General features: G+C 31.9%; 1 protein-coding gene across 2 annotated transcripts in view; it reads right to left on the bottom strand.

Moving 5' to 3' along the window:
* Positions 1–18,036, bottom strand: part of LOC118183561 (uncharacterized) — a 130,795-nt gene that overhangs the window by 7,328 nt on the left and 105,431 nt on the right. For both annotated transcript variants that reach the window (XM_035353155.2, XM_085827127.1), the window contains exon 22: positions 14,522–14,651. In XM_035353155.2, the coding sequence (XP_035209046.1) occupies positions 14,522–14,651 (130 nt within the window). The remainder of the gene's footprint in view (positions 1–14,521; positions 14,652–18,036) is intronic.

Below are 18,036 nucleotides of genomic sequence, written 5' to 3'. Positions count from 1 at the left end.
TGGATTTTGTACTGTATATGCATTTTATTCAAGTTACTTTGAAACAGCGCCGGATTTAGCATTTTTCCTTGGCGGGGCAAAAACTTAAAATTGCCGCCCTTACCCATCTTTCTTTAAGTTTCTGTAACAAATTTTAGTTTTTTAAATAAACATAGAAATAGGCAGTTTTTGAGATAAAATGTAAAATCCATTTTATAGTAAGAAATTCTTTATGTGCCATTTTCGTTCTAAAAGAAATATATATAACAAATGGTTTAGTTTCTTTACTTATTGCAAAGCATAAGAGGGCTACCTGCCTAAGAGGGAAGATGTCTTCACTGAGGTCTTTCCAAGAGTAATTGGCTCATATGCAAGTTACGCATGCCGCTAGTGGCCGAACATACATACCATAAGTTACATAATTAAAAACCCGTGCGAACCCTCTTAATGCAGTTACTTCTCCAGTACACTCAAATAATCAAATTTACATTTTCCCTGAAATGGGGATTTTTTTCAATATTTGCAACAATACCTACTCACACTAATAAATGATGTTAATAGAAAACGATTCAGCACTAAATACTAAAATAGTTCAGCAAAGCAGAAAAATGGAAATCAGACATTACTAAATAATAAAAAATTTCATTTAAACAAATATAAGCAAATTACAAATCACTAATAGAATGGATTGAATAATTTTGAATCAATTCTCGATACTAACAGTAACTTTAACCTAGCACGTTAAATATTCATTTCACAATAATGCCTTCATGTAGCCTACTCAAGAACTCTACTATCATCCTCACAAAGCCTGATAACATAATAAATATTTACATATTCATGCAAAAGACTATTTTTGTATTGTAATAATCATTTTCTCTGAAATACGCAATTTTGCAATATTTGCAACAATAACTAGCCATGGATATAATGTCTATATAACATAATATAGACCATGGAAGTAAGAAAAAAAGGAGGGGCCAATCCCGCACTGCAAGTGAAACACTGCTCCGAGGACTTCGGTCTCCAGATGGAGTGTTTTTTGTTTACATTTAGAACTTTCCTTGACAGCACACTGATAGTATTTCGACACACGATACTTCCATACAAATCAAAAAACGGGACACTTCCACATAAAAGAAACATTCATTATGTGATAGATAATAGCAATTTGTATAGTTATGCTTATAAAAAATGTTATATTTATATGTTATATATATATATATATAACATATAAATGTTATATTTAAAGAAGATTTTAGCAAAAACGTTACGTTTAAAGAATGAAAAATACCTTATGGTACCTTTAACATTATATACGTCTTTCGATACCCTTGATTATGCACTCGTAAAAAAATAATCTTTAGTTACAAACAATAGATTACATAAGTTAGAACAACAGATGAGCTGATTAATTACCTAACTAACTTTCATTAGCTATACATAACAACAATGCGGGCTACTGCTGAAAGGAAAAGGTTAGTATTTGTACTTCTTTTCATAATTCTTATTTCAATAATAATTTTAAGTTCTTACCTAATGCTCTTAAAATATTACGAAATTAAAATTTTACCCTGCGAGCCTTTTGTTCTGAAAATAAATCTATGGCATCGTCATAATGAACTTGATGTGCTGTTTGATTTTCTGTTGCAAGACTTCATAAATGCTCCTAGCTCATCGATGATCTCAGCTAGTTTTAAATAAGTTTTAATTTACAAAAACTTCGCTTACAGCTTACGGATGTAGTTGGAAGCATATAGTAAATCTGCAGGGTAATACAAATATTGTGAAAGGCATCCTGAATATCATAGGTGTAGATCTGTTGCAAGAGATAAAAAGCTCTAGCCTTTTTTATGTCGATGAATAACACTGGGGCTTGTTCTTTAAAAACAGCAAGTTCCTGACAAAACTCAAATGGGTTTAGAGATCTCGTTCATATTTTCATGCAAGATCTGCTCCATTCTTTTGCATTTCTTCAGTTGATATATTCAATATTTCACGACCATTGAGAAATGGAAATTTGAATTTAGTGTAATAGCCCTCTTTACCCTCGTTTTAATTTCTGATGATTCGATCAAATACAATTTTTATTGCATTAGAAAGTAGCTGAACATGATGAAATGTTCGTGATTCGTCCTCGCACAATTTATCAAATTCTTTTTGAGTTTTAGAATTCGTTTATTTGTCAGAATAGGTTCAACCTCAATTTTTTTCGGCAGCCGCTTTAAATTCCTCTATCCAATATTCCGTAGGAATTTCTCTCATTTTTTGAAAAGTTTTGGTCAGACATTCCATTAATGTGATGTAATGCGCAAGAATAATATCTTCCATTCGAATTTCAGTATTTATTCGATTGATTTCTCGAAGAATATTAACTCAAATTGTCAGGCTGATAATAAATTAAAAAATTTTTACAACATGTAGCAGATGTCCTGCTTTGTACTTTGATAAATAATTAATTTTGAAATAGTAATATAGTACTTTGAAGGATAATTAATTCCTTTCAAGGATTTTACTACTTCTGGTAAATTCGTTAGAAGGGCTTGACAGCCACATATTTTGACGACCATCTCGTCTGGCTGCTTCCTTTTGAGTTGGTTTTTGGACATCTTTTCTTAATATCCCATCGAATAGTGAATCTGACAAAAAAGCTAAATATCTTCTGGATAATTCCAAAGAAGTTAACTGCTTCGGGAAAAGACGAGGCAGAAAGCACACAGAAAAGATTCAAAGAGTGAGCCAAACATCGCACATATTCGTCCAGCTTATTCATTTCTGTAATACTGGCTTGTACTCCAGGATCTAATATGGCCGGTAAGTACCGGCTGTGTTGTATTTTATATGTGTTGGGTACGTGCTCAGTGATGATTACCAGATGTACACAAACATCGTTTATTCTACATTACTCATCTACTATACCATATTACAGTTATGGTTAAAGATAATAATAGATACAGTTACAGTTACATATATAACATCTCCCTTTTTTATAAAAAATAATAATAGTAGTAAAATTAAACATATTCTTTTAAATAATAAGGTTTCTTAACAGTCCTACCAGATCGAGTGACGTAGTTATGTCCATTTGAAAAATTTGATGATACTATACCTCTTTCACTATTTGGTGACACAACACTTCTGTTAGATTTTGAAGGACTTACAGGCACATCTAAATTTGTAGTGCTCCTACTATTTTCATGTATCTCGGGTTCATCTATAACTTCATTCTCATAGTTGTTTTGTATTGCAAACTCTTCCTGATTAGTTCCTTTAAGAAGGTCTCTTCTGTTCCTTTCTACAATTCTTCCATCTGTTCTTATAATCCTATATGAACGTGGTCTTTCTCCTTCTTCTATAATTTTCCCTCTTTCATTTAGTTTTTTCCCTTTCTCTTTTATGTAAACATGATCTCCTGTTTTCAGTCATTTTAATGGTCTTGCATTCCTATCATAATAACATTTTTGTAAGGTTTGTCTCTTCAGTAAATGTTGTTTATGGTCTTCATATCGTTTAGCTTGGACAAAATTCTCTTTTATAGGCATCAATCCATTTACTTTTCTTCCAAACATCAATTCTGAAGGTGACTTAATTTCATCTGAAATAGGAGTTACGATATTCCAGTAAAACTAAATATGGATCCTTGTTGTCAACTACAGCTTTTTCTAACATTCGCTTGACAGTTTGAATATGTCTTTCAACCATTCCATTAGACTGTGGGTATTTAGGACTTGAAGTTCTGGTTTCAAAATTCCATCTTCTTGCAAAATCTTTATATTTCCTGCAATTATATTGTGGACCATTATCCGAATATACTATTTTCGGAATACCATGTCTTGCAAAAATTGATTTCAATTGCTTTATCACTGCTACACTTGACAAATCTTCCAAATGTCCAATTTCAACATATTTGCTAAAATAATCTATAACTATTAGATAATCCCTTCCTTGAAAGTAAAAGAGGTCTGTTCCCTTGTACTTCCCATGGACCATTAGGTATTTCTTTACATATCATTGGTTCTTTAGTATTAGCTTTTTGTAAACTTAAACATGTTTGACAATTCAGTACCAAATCTTCAATTTCTTTGGACATTCCTGGCCAATATAATATTTCTCTTGCTTTAATCTTGCATTTTACTACTCTTAAATGACCATAATGAATTCTGCTTAACATATCTTTTTGTAAACTTCTTGGTACAACAACACAGGAATTTTTAAATATTAATCCATTTGCTTCTGATATTTCTTCTCTGAAGTTAAAATATGGTTTTGCCAGTTCTGGAACCATACATTTTTCATCTGGCCATCCAGTTTTAATTAATTTTCTTAAAACTTGTAGTTCTTCATCTTTTTCTGTTTCCAGTTGAAAAACTTCCATTTTACCATTAGACATTGGTATACATTCTACAACCAGTGCCACATGAGCTTCTATATCTCCTTCAAAGAAATCAGATCCTTCATCAGTGAATGATCTTGATAATGCATCCGCTATAAAAAGTTCTTTTCCTGGTTTATATTTTATCTCAAACTGATATGGCTGTAATCTTATATGCATTCTTTGTAGTCTTACAGGACATTTATTTAATGGCTTTTTGAAAATTGATTCCAGTGGTTTATGATCACTTTCCACAGTAATATTTTTTCCAAATATATACTGGTGAAATTTCTCACACGCAAATACAATAGCTAAAGTTTCCTTTTCAGTTTGAGCATAATTCTTCTGTGTATCTGTTAATGCCTTAGATGCATATGCTACTGGTAAATTATTCTGCAGTAAGACTGCTCCTAGTCCTTCTTGAGATGCATCTACAGATAAAACTACTGGCATGTTTATATCATAATACTGTAAAACTGGTTTATTTACCAAGACATCTTTTAGTCTTCTAAATGCTTTTTCATGTGTTGCATTCCAGTTCCAGATAACTTGTTTTTTCAACAAATCTCTTAAACATGATGTCAATTCTGATACATTAGGTATAAATCTAGAAACATATGTAATCATTCCTAGGAAAGTTTCTAATTCTTTCACATTTTTTGGTGGTTTTATATCTAGAATAGCCTTAATTTTGTCTTCATCTGGTTTTAAACCATCTTTAGAAAATATATGTCCCATATATTTCACTTCATTCAGCCCAAATTTACATTTATTTAAATTAAATTTAACATTCTTTTCTCTGGCTCTGTCCAACAACTTCTTTAATAATTAAGACACAATAACACGCCGAATAAATACTAATTCAGAAGTCAAACAACAAAAATCAGCGTTATATTTACCAAATTTTCACAGGACTAGTTTCGATGGTTTTACCGAACCACCATCTTCAGCTGCAAAACCGCAAATGAACCAGATAGGAAATAATGATTAGATAAGATAAGAAAGCCTGGACAAGAATAAGCAAGTGGCGCCATCTGTTGGTGAAACCAGAACTAAAACATAATTTCTTTAAAGGCCGAAGGCAAATTTGGATTGGAATTAGGATCGTTAACTAGAACAGAAAGATTTTTATGAATGTGAAATGCCTCTAGAAAATCCAGTTCTCCAATGGAAGATGTTTTTTGAATAATTTTGGCAGCAGAAAAACTGAAAGTGTGGTTTTCGGACCAACAATGTTGAGCAACAGAAGACTTCTGTGTTTCTTTTTTTCTAACATATGCCTCATGTTCCTTGACGCGAAATTTTAAGGCTCTCTTAGTTTGGCCAATGTAAATTAAACCACACTGGCAAGGAATCCTGTAAATACCCCAGGAATTCATATCCGGAATGGGGTCCTTGATTATGGAACTCGGAATTTTATTGATGGGAGAACAAACAACCCGAAAGTTAAATTTCTGCAAAATATGTGCAACTTTATAGCTAATTGATGGAAAGAAGGAAATGACAACAGAATTTTTATAATCTCCTAAAACAAGAGTGTGCCTTTTAGTGTGTTGAGATGAGAATTTTTTAACTGCTTGATTAATAATGTTGGGTGGAAAGCCCCTGTCAATAGCTATTCCTTTTAAATAATTTAGTTCTTCATCAAGGGCTAGTTTGGAGGAGCAAACTTGAAGAGCACGGAAAACATAGGAATAAAATGAAGCTAGCTTTTGTTTAGTCGGATGACATGATTTAAAGTGTGGTGGAAGGCAAACCGATGAAGGTTTACGGTAAACCGTAGTACTGAAGTTGGATGTGTTACGTGTGACCAGAATGTCGAGAAACGGAAGAGAATTGCAAGTCTCAAGTTCAAAAGTGAACTGAATAGCAGGATCAATAGAATTCATTGTTGAAAGAACTTTATTTAAATCATCTTTATTACCTTCAAACAGAGTAAAAGTATCGTCTACGTAGCGGAACCATGCCGGGAAGTTTAAAGTTTCAAACAATTTTGATTCATAATAATGCATGTAGATATCAGCCAGGATGGGACTGAGGGGGCTTCCCATGACTAATCCCTCAGTTTGCTTGTAATATTTATTTTGGAAAACAAAATGTGTTTGCATTATTATGAATCAAAATTGTTTGAAACTTTAAACTTCCCGGCATGGTTCCGCTACGTAGACGATACTTTTACTCTGTTTGAAGGTAATAAAGATGATTTAAATAAAGTTCTTTCAACAATGAATTCTATTGATCCTGCTATTCAGTTCACTTTTGAACTTGAGACTTGCAATTCTTTTCCGTTTCTCGACATTCTGGTCACACGTAACACATCCAACTTCAGTACTACGGTTTACCGTAAACCTTCATCGGTTTGCCTTCCACCACACTTTAAATCATGTCATCCGACTAAACAAAAGCTAGCTTCATTTTATTCCTATGTTTTCCGTGCTCTTCAAGTTTGCTCCTCCAAACTAGCCCTTGATGAAGAACTAAATTATTTAAAAGCAATAGCTATTGACAGGGGCTTTCCACCCAACATTATTAATCAAGCAGTTAAAAAATTCTCATCTCAACACACTAAAAGGCACACTCTTGTTTTAGGAGATTATAAAAATTCTGTTGTCATTCCCTTCTTTCCATCAATTAGCTATAAAGTTGCACATGTTTTGCAGAAATTTAACTTTCGGGTTGTTTATTCTCCCATCAATAAAATTCCGAGTTCCATAATCAAGGACCCCATTCCGGATATGAATTCCTGGGGTATTTACAGGATTCCTTGCCAGTGTGGTTTAATTTACATTGGCCAAACTAAGAGAGCCTTAAAATTTCGCGTCAAGGAACATGAGGCATATGTTAGAAAAAAAGAAACACAGAAGTCTTCTGTTGCTCAACATTGTTGGTCCGAAAACCACACTTTCAGTTTTTCTGCTGCCAAAATTATTCAAAAAACATCTTCCATTGGAGAACTGGATTTTCTAGAGGCATTTCACATTCATAAAAATCTTTCTGTTCTAGTTAACGATCCTAATTCCAATCCAAATTTGCCTTCGGCCTTTAAAGAAATTATGTTTTAGTTCTGGTTTCACCAACAGATGGCGCCACTTGCTTATTCTTGTCCAGGCTTTCTTATCTTATCTAATCATTATTTGTATCTGGTTCATTTGCGGTTTTGCAGCTGAAGATGGTGGTTCGGTAAAACCATCGAAACTAGTCCTGTGAAAATTTGGTAAATATAACGCTGATTTTTGTTGTTTGACTTCTGAATTAGTAACTTCTTTAATCTTGAATCATGTTCTTTTTTATCTTTACCCCAAACTAATAAGTCATCTCTATATATTTGAACTCCTTCTAAATCACTAAAAATTTCAGAAAAACTTCTGTGGAATATTCTGTGGAAAACTTCTGGTGATGAACTCAGTCCATATGGCAACCTCAAAAAACAATATCTACCAAACGGAGTGTTAAATGTAGTAAATTCACAACTTGAATCTGACAGTTTAATTTGCCAAAATGCTTTGTTTGCATCTAAAATACTAAAGACCTTTGCATTTGTCATTTGAGATGAAATTTCTTCAAAGGTTGGTATGTGATAATGTTCTCTCAGTATATTTTGGTTAAGGTGCTGAGGATCTAAACACACTCTTAAATTTCCATCCTTTTTCCTTACTACCACTAATGAATTCACGAATTCTGTTGGTTGGTTAACTTTCTTTATAATACCATCTTTTTCCATTCTTGCTAACTCCTTTTTTAATGGATTTAATAAGCTAAGTGGAATTTTCCTACAGGGCTCTATTTTACCAACAGCTCCTGATTTTAATTTAATATGATATGTATATCCAGTTAAATTCCCAGTTCCTTTAAACAAATCTTGATATCCTTTTAAAAGTTCTGGTAACTTTTCATTAGAATCAAGATTTACTGTACAAATCCTTTGTATTAGGTTTAATTTTTGCAATGTAGGTAAACCTAAAATAGCTGGAACAGTTTTATCACATGCTACAACTTGAAATTCTATTTCATCCTTGTCCCCTTTCGATGTTTCACATAATAATTTACATTTTCCAACTACATCAATTGTAGTACCATTGTAATTATTTAAAGTGACTTTTGATTTAGTCAAACATTTCTCTCTTAAATTTAATTGTTTAAATTTAGGCAATGGTAGCACATTACACTGAGCTCCAGTATCCAACTTAACAAATAAATATTTAGATATGTTTACTTTTAGTTTTTCAAACCATTCGGTTTTATTTTTAGAAAATGGATTTATATCTTCTACTGACCCTAAAATATATTCATTACCATTATTATGTAACTCATGCTCTAAATTATTCTGTACAACATTAACATCTTTATAAGTGCACATTTTAGAAAAGTGATTTTTCTTTTTACAGTACAAGCAAATCTTATTATAAGCAGGACAGTTATATAACTTATGAAAAATTCCACATTTTCTACATGGTTTTGGATTATTGTACTTATTTCCTTGATAGTTTGAAGAAGATTTAGTACTTTGTTGCTTTTGTTTTACATGAAAGTCTTTCTTACAAGGCTGACTTTTTTCCTCTGAAGGTCGAAATTTATTACATTTGATAGCTTCTATTTTATTTTCTTCAGTTAAAGTTTTCAGCTGAAGTTCTGCTAATTCAGAAGCTTTACACATTTTAATACATTTCTCCAATGTTAACTGATCTTCCCTTAATAATCTATCTTTGAGATTTTTATTTAGAATTCCACTTACTATTCTATCCCTTATTAAACTATCTTTTAATTCTGCAAATCCACAGTTGCTACTTAATTTCTTTAAATCGGTTAAGAAATCATCAAACGATTCACCTACATGTTGTGTTCGACAGAAAAATATATGTCTATCAAAACTTTCGTTTGCTTTCGGTATGCAAAAATTTTCAAAAGCTTCAATTACTTTGTCAACATCCTTCTTATCTTCTTCACTTAAATTAAAAGTATTAAATTTTTCATGTGCTTCTTCACCAATAATATGCAATAAAATAGCTACTTTAATTTCAGGTGATTTAGTAATACCACCAAACGCTAATATATAAATTTGGAATTTTTGTTTCCATTTCTTCCAATTTTCGCTTAAATTTCCTTCGAAACTTAGATTACTTGGTGGCTTTAATCCATCCATATTTAATTTAGGACTTTAAATAGTTTATATATACGTATTTTTAGCCACTTCCAATAAAAATAAACAACTCACTTACCAGCGATATAAGTTGCGATTTCACAGTAAACAACTTCCCATGATGTTTTTGTTTAGAACATCTTTACTGAGGCTGCATGGTTCTTCAAAAAAGATTTTCTTTTTTAATCAACGGTCTGCGCCATGTGTTGTATTTTATATGTGTATGTTACATGCTCAGTGACCAGATGTACACAAACATCGACACTTTGTGAGCAGACTGCCAGGGGTTTCATCAGATCCACGTAAAGAAAGACAGTTTGTTGAGATACAATACAGCATCCATACTCACTTATAGGATCTTTTTCCATTTTTCTTTCTCTGTGTGAATTAGTCTTTTAATGTCCTGATGCCTTGACACTATTTCATTTGTTATCGTGGAATTTTCTACTTAATCATGCACTCTCAGTGGGATTTCAGATATTTCGTGCTCAGTTAACCTTTCTGAAGCTTTTTTCCAATAAGTGAATGTTGTAGTACACAATGCTGATGTAAGGGCAGTGGAATGTTTCTGATAAATCTCACAGGGTGTAAAAAAATTGTATTTCTAGTTTTAGAATAAATAATTTAAGTCTTCATATTCATACAATGAAGATGTCAAATATCTTCCATCACGTTCAGTGCACCTAAGGTCTATGTTGTCTGGATACTTTTCGGCTAATAATGCAGCTTGACTGTAAGAAAGATCGCTGCTGATCGTTCATTTTTTCTGTGACTGGCCAACTGCCTGGGTCCAACAAATCAAAAGATTTTCACTCTTCGTTTCGCTGCGCACACTGAAAAATGAGAAAATACTTTATATCCTAATTTCATGTGCTCTAGATGTTAGTTTGGGGGGTCTATGAAGAAAGTTGTTCTCTCAGTTGCTGAAATGAAGTCTGCTTGAGGATGATAGATGATGATTCTTCATCTTGGTCATGCAAATTGCAAGAAATATCAATATTGTTTAGAATCTCGGCACCATCAGAAGTTACGGCAGGGTCTGACATTTTGTCTTTTCCGTGAAGCCATTTTTCATTTTAGCTATAATTTGTTTTCTCTGTTCAATCCTCTCTTTTGCTATGGTTCTATATTCTGCCCCTGACAGTTTTTTCCTAGACCCTCTTATGATTTCTTGAACCCTAAATAATATACAGTATAACTTGCCTTAATAAGAATAGCTAAAAATTGACGTAATTACAATCAACAGTATTAGGGCAGCGTAGCGGACATGTGCGCTAACTAAGTGGTTGTGTCTCGCTAAATATAGCGAGGAATACTAGAAGCAGGCATATTAAAAGAAAATGACACACACACACACACAAAAAAAAAAAAAAAAAAAAAAAAAAAAAAAAAAAAAAACACCCTCCAAATTTAAAAAAAAAAAAAAAAAAACTTTAAAAACTATAAAAAATAAATAAATCCATTTTTAAAACCTAGGTTGCCGACTGGCAGCAAAAAATCAAAATGCCTTACTTCATTTCTGTTGTATATTCTCGATGTATATTAATTTGAATTATTTCATTGGTCCAAGGTTAATTTGTATTGGATGTTAAGAAAGTGTTACAATTTACAATGCTTCTCCATTTATTTCGTAAGAGGCGTTGATATAAAAACAACGCGCCTCTATGCTATCGTTCTGTTTTTCATTTGAATATTCCCACCAGAAGAGAGGACAACAGAAGGACTCTAGGTAAAGAAGTTGAAGAGAAAGATATATAGATTCTCTGCTTCAGGCATCACTTACAGGGACCAAAGCCCAAGGTGTTTACGGAGTACCTTCGTAATAAAACTGTATGTTGGGTTGGCAGAGGGACAGGGTACTTTGACTTTTTCAGTGATGCTTGGAGTCCCTCTATTGTCCTCTCTCTGATCTTATCTTTAGAGTCATGTTCGGCTGTACTTAGCTTACTTTTAAAACTGTTTGCTCCATTAAAAGGTTTCAAGTAATTAATTATAAATATTCTTAAAAGAGGTTTTAAACCTGGCTTTAAAACTGCTAATGTTACATCAAAATTTGACAACATTCCAAATACAATTCAGCGCCGCTCTTCATTTTGCCACCCTCAGAAATTGCCGCCCGGGGCACAGACCCCGGCTTGTCTCCCCCCTAGATCCGGGACTGCTTTGAAATCAAAATTTTGTACATACTTTCAAAGAACAGTCTAGCCAATATTTAAATCAAAATATTAATATCAGAAGTTATTTTAAATATGGTAAAAGTTCAACTATCTGAAAATTTCAGATAGCCACGTATGTGTTGCATCATGTGCAACATCTCAATGACAGATTTGCCAAGTCTCACATAGAATTTCCTATTTGCTCTTTGTTCAAACTAACTACTCATGTTGGAATAACACGGTAATGCACATCATCACAACAGCATGAGATGCACAGCTGTTGATGGACACAGTGCGATGTCTCTTGACATGCTGACTTATGGAGATCAGTGCTCCCTGCGACTTTATGTGCAGGCTTGTGCTGCTATCTATCGACATGCTACAGATCTAGTCTCCAAACTTTTTATGCCCCCTTGTATAATAGTATTATAAAGTTATATTCATAACAGTTTTATTTAATAAAAAAAATGTATTGTTTCTGTTTCAACTAAGGTCACTCAAAATCCCTTGGGGGCTGTGGCCCCCAAAGCTCTAATTTAGATCTGGTGGCCTGCATTTTTAATCCACGACTTTTAATATAGTAATAGGTTACCAAACATACTTTTAATGGTTAGGTATTAAGATTCATTAAAATGAGATGAGAATCAGCAGCCTATTTTGTTAGGTAAAGGTGGTATCATTTTGGATGATGCTATTTTGAATAAGCTATAAGAATTATTTTCAGCAATTTAAAGTTAAAATAGATATTTAAAATTAGACCAAAAAAGACAATCTTTATTTGGCATAGATTTAGACGACAATCAGACACAGATCCTTCTTCTTCAAAAGTACAAAAAGTTTTGTCTAATTTAAAATTTTACATTGGCAACTGATTAAAAATAAATGTATTTAACATTGTTATGGGGGGGGGAGAAGGAAGTGGTACAATACATTTATATATTGCTATTACAATACTTTATATATATATATATATATATATGTATATTGGTATTAATAATGAACTTTTTTTCTGTTTTTCTTGCAATGCTCATGAATAGCTATGCTGTATTATCCCCAATGAACAGCATGAATATCAGACTCTTTAGGCAGAGATTTTAGAGTGTACTATTTCTGCATACTCTACATAGTTATCATAATGTATATTATCTGTATTAGACTCTTTAGGCAGAGATTTTAGAGTGTACTATTTCTGCACACTCTACATAGTTATCATAATGTATATTATCTGTATTATTATAATGTCTTCTTTTCATCATAATAATAAGTACTTAAAATGATGGGGATGATAAATTTTCCAATTGTAAAATTCAATGCTATACTCTTTCACCATTTTGGTTAAGCAGATTTTTAGGCAAATTCAAAGTTCCATGATAATTATGATCATCATTAGAACAAGGAAAAATATTAAAAAAATGTGATCTGCTGTTTTAACTTACATAAATAAATCAATAATCAGATTAAAAAACTCTTTTTTCACCCCAAAAGATAGATTTTATTAAAACTAGATAATATGGTTTGACAGAAGGTAGTTCACATGGGTTATGAAAGATCTGATTGCAGTTGTCATAATTCATGTTTTCGATGCAATGTTGACTGAGGAAGAAGTAGTAATCTAGTGATACCATTAGTTCATAGGAAAGACATCTCTACTTGAAGCATGCTTTTAGAAAACTTGATGAAGAACTCACTTAAGAGAATAAAGATCTAAGGTTTGAAGGATCTAAGTCAATGAATACTATGGCATTTCCATTTTTTTAATAGATGAAACCAGCTCTCATAATTTAAAATTCATAAAATATACAGCAGCAGACTGGTGTTATCTGATGTGACACACTATTCCTTTCTATTTCCTAATATGCTACAATTCACTATGGATAGTTCATACACTCTTGAGTATATGTTCATCAGATTATCAGTGTTCATAACTACCTCTTTCAAAGTAACATGCTAAATAGAAGTTTCAAATATTGTACAGTGCATAAAAGGACTATGTAGCAATTATGCTTGCTTTCAGGAAAAAACATGACAAATTTGGTATACAGATTTGGAGCAATTCAGTGAGCTAGAAAACATAACACTATAACACTTGCCGCCCCAAACTCCTTATAGATCAGCAGTTTGATATCAACCAATTGAAAGTACAGTGCTTCTAATTACTGTCAACAGACGTTGCCACCATCAAAATTCGTCATGAAAATCTACACACTGGATTGCTGCATTCTTAATAATGTATTTTCCATAACCATACTGGAGAACGTTGAAATACTATTTCAAAGAAATTCAAAAAAGGACTTTTAATGTTATGATTCCTATTAAGCTTCTTGATGTTTTTAAATGACTTTATACAACTTTGGGTCTCTTTAGTATTCATCATTTAATTTCTTTAAACTACATTTTAAAGTTTTACTATCTCAGGTTTTTTATAACCACACATTTTGAAACAACAACATAAGTGTGTACTTGGGTGCTAAGCAGCTTCATATATGACATTATATTTCATATTGATGACATGCATAAATTTGTGAATGTTTAGAATTTTATAGAAACTAATTAAATTTTATACATTAATTTAATTTATCTGTATAGTGAAATAGCTTGCTTACTTGATATGTTTCACTTTTATTTATCCATATACAATTAATTATCTGGATTCAGTATACATAACTAATAAAAAACTTTTCCATCTAAAAGTGCTTATTTTATAATGTATATACGTTCCTTAAATTTATGAATTTATTTAAGAAGGTATTCAGTTTAAAATGTTCTAATGTCTAAGTACAAGGGAAATCTGTTTTCCACTTAAAAGAGTTTCATTTCACATTTCAAAGATAACTTTTAAAACATAAATTTTAATGGTAAAACAGTTTAATATGTTACCTCTATTATCATCATATCTAATCGAGTAAAATCTTTGGACAGAACATGATCTGTTATAGCTGAGGTATAATAAGGAGTTGAAGTTACTGCTTGCCACCACATTACAATCCTCTCAACTTCTGACAAGACACTAAAAAGAAAAGAAAAAAAAAGGAGGAATAAGCTTTTGGTTGTTTATACTCAACACACAAAAACAAACACACACAATGGAATACAATATCTGAGATCTGGACCTGCCGAGATTTTAGCAGTTTTGGATTTTAGATCATCTAGGAAGATAACATGTAGAAATTATGAAATTAAAAATGCTAAAAAGTTGCTTATGAAATAAGGAAGCATTTATGACCTTAAGAGAATCAAAATTTAACAAAAATGGTTAATATTTACTTATTTGTTTCATTAAACTTTTCTTTTAACGTAGTTGTTTAAGCTGCTTTGTTTTTGTAGTCAATATTTTCTCTTTAATTTTATAGAAAGATATAATTTCTTGTTCAGTTACAAAGTTCCACTGTTCAACTCTTGAAATTGCCACATTTAGAATTTTCACTAAACTGTCCATCAAAATCTTTTCATTTTCAAAGCATCTTTGTCACTTTCTTCACTATTGGTAGCGATATTTTCTGCTTCAACCCTGACGCACTCAGACTCGAATCCCAAACAAGACATGCTTATATGAGTTAATATTTTTGAGGAAATATATATGCCTCTTAAATACTGTTCAATATAAAAGCTATTCCAGGGGGTTCATAGTACAGAAAGAGGAGAATAACATCTTAGAAGCCCAATCCAAGGGATTTCTCGATTAAATCCCGGGATTTCGAAAAGAATAAAATTTAATGATCAGCAGCAATAAATTAAGCATGTCAATATAGTTAATACATGGCATTAATATAGTACAATGCTATTAATAGGGCATAAATGAGACCCGTTAGTTGATTTCGGCACTGTGATCAGAATGGAAAACTTCTGTTATGGCAATTCACTTTATTATCACTTCTCTGCATTTTTTTGAAAATTACATTAATTTGAAAATTTCATCTTCTACAGCATTCAAATTTTATATCAAAATAAGTTTACTGCTTAACCTAATTTTGAAATTGCACTTTCTTAAACCTGAAATAAGTCAAGGCTGCTATAGAAGGCTAGAACTAAATATGGTTTCACTTTGCACATCCTGCGACAATTCCAGAATTAGAAGCTCTTTAGATATAAACAGAAACTAAATTTTAATTTTCATGAGATAACCCTAATAATTATAACCTGTGAAAAAATAATAAGCTTGATCATATTGGAAATTTAAGGAAGAACACAATTTTCTATGTTAAAACTGATATTCAGTTCCTTGAAATCTATTATTTCTTCTTTTTACTTTGCCAACAAACAAAAACCTGTATGAGCAACATTCCATTTCGAATACGTATATCTTGGTGCTTCACATTATGTTTAGGTCACATACAAAAATGTACTTTGCCCCTCCACAACTACTTAAGGGCCAGAAGAGTAGTTATGGCTAACGTAAGTCATATTGTGATTCCGTAGAAAGAAATGCCAAGCTAAGCAAGTGCACCAGTGATGATACTCAGTGTGTTGCAAGTAAATAGATAATTATTTTAATACTACAGTACAAAGTAATCAGAAACCGTCGGGACTTCGGCGATTCTGGATTAGGGGTTTTTCCGGATTACTTTATTAAACATTTCTACGTCCGGATTACAGACTTTGTACTGTATACTTCATTTACAAAGTTGGACTCATCTTATTGCCTCATGTATTTTGCCAAATTCTGTTTAGCAAAATACATGAGGCTTAATGAACAATAGTCCAATGATCCTGGTTTTTTCTTAAGATCATGTGCCTATTTTTCTTTCCAGAAGAACTGCCCTCCAAATACAGATGTTTGCCTCCCCCTCCACCAAAATTACTCTCGTACTTGACCAGATCATCATCTCGCTTTGCAATGACTTTGTGAGAAATGAAAGTGTCTCCTCTTTCAGATTCTCTTAGGAGACTGTCTGAAGAATTTTCAACCAGTTATGCTTATCCCAGAAACAGCTGCTACAGTTTTAATTTAAGTATCCAAGTATTCATTGAACAATTCAACAAAATATTGTCATTAAAGTGACATACAGGAATACCAGCTAATTGGCAGAAAAATCGCTTTTACCTTTTATGGCACAGATGGGGTTTTTTTTTTTTACTATTTATTATCATTACCAACATATTGTTTAAAAAATAAAGTGCTGCTTTTTTTTTTTAAGTCCGAATATTGAACATCCAATTTTTGGACTTAGATACTGTATGTATTATCACATATGCTCCTGTAAATTTAACTAGAAACTTAATGTATTCTAAATTTCATTAGCTAAAACTTAAGATGCTTAAGGTAATTTTTGTAAGATATACTGTGATGAATTATGTATAAGTGAAAGTATTTGAAAAAATATTTAACACACGAGCTTGCCTCACAAATAATAGATTAATAAGAAGATGTTCAAAAAAAAAAAAAAAAAAAGTAATTAAACGTATTAAAAACCATACTCTAAGTAAATTTAAGTAAATATCTTGATTTTACACAGATTTAGTTGATAGTTTTATTTACACAATTTTACACATATTTAGTTAAATACAATTATATAGATTAATTAACATAAATAATCAGGAATTTGGCATACAAGATTTTCTTCTGTGATTTAAACTTACATTACAGAATAGGTACTATTCTGTTATCAGGACCGGATCCAAAAATGTATGTATGAATGTATGTATGGATGGATGTGTTCATGTATGCAGGTATATATGTAAGCACAAATGTATGTGTGTGTATACATATACACATACAGTACAAAGTCTTTAATCCGAACTCGTCGGGACTTCGGTGATTCCGGATTAGAGGTTTTTCCGGACTATAGATCATAATTTAAATCTGGTAAGATGGCATGCAGAAATTATAAAATTAAAAATATGAAAACCGTAATTTATGAAATAAAGAGCAATTATGATCTAAAGGGTTATCAAAATTTACAAAAAAAAAAAAAGCTTAATATTTATTTTACTTTATTAAACATTTCGTTCAGTGTAAGTTGTTTAAGTTGCTTCATTTTTTGTGCTAATACTTTCTCTTTAATTCTATAAACAGACATAATTTCTTGTTCAGTTCCACTGTTCAAGTCCTGTAATTGCTGTGTCGAGAATACCGACTAACCTGTCAATCGAAATTTTTTCGTTTTCAATAACCTCTCTGTCACTTTCTTCACTATCAGAAGCGGTACATCGAAACATGCTTTCGCTTTGTAGATCCTTTGGCAGCTCCAGAATCGGACACTCTTTTTGACATAATTGAAAGTTCAAGCTTACTTTTTATAAAACTGCTCTAACAGTCTGCAAAAAATAATAAGATGGATCCAATTAGAAGATTAAGGAACAATGCAATCTGCAACATTAACTGAAATAGATAATTAGATAATTTTAGCCTAGCTTATACCGTCCGTTATTAGTGATGGGCAACTTCTGTACAT

The sequence above is a fragment of the Stegodyphus dumicola genome, chromosome 11 (genome assembly GCF_044657685.1).
Source record: "Stegodyphus dumicola isolate Sdum_Otavi_A_Nest chromosome 11, ASM4465768v1".
NCBI lineage: Eukaryota > Metazoa > Arthropoda > Arachnida > Araneae > Eresidae > Stegodyphus > Stegodyphus dumicola.
This window is presented reverse-complemented; position numbering and strand designations above follow the sequence as displayed.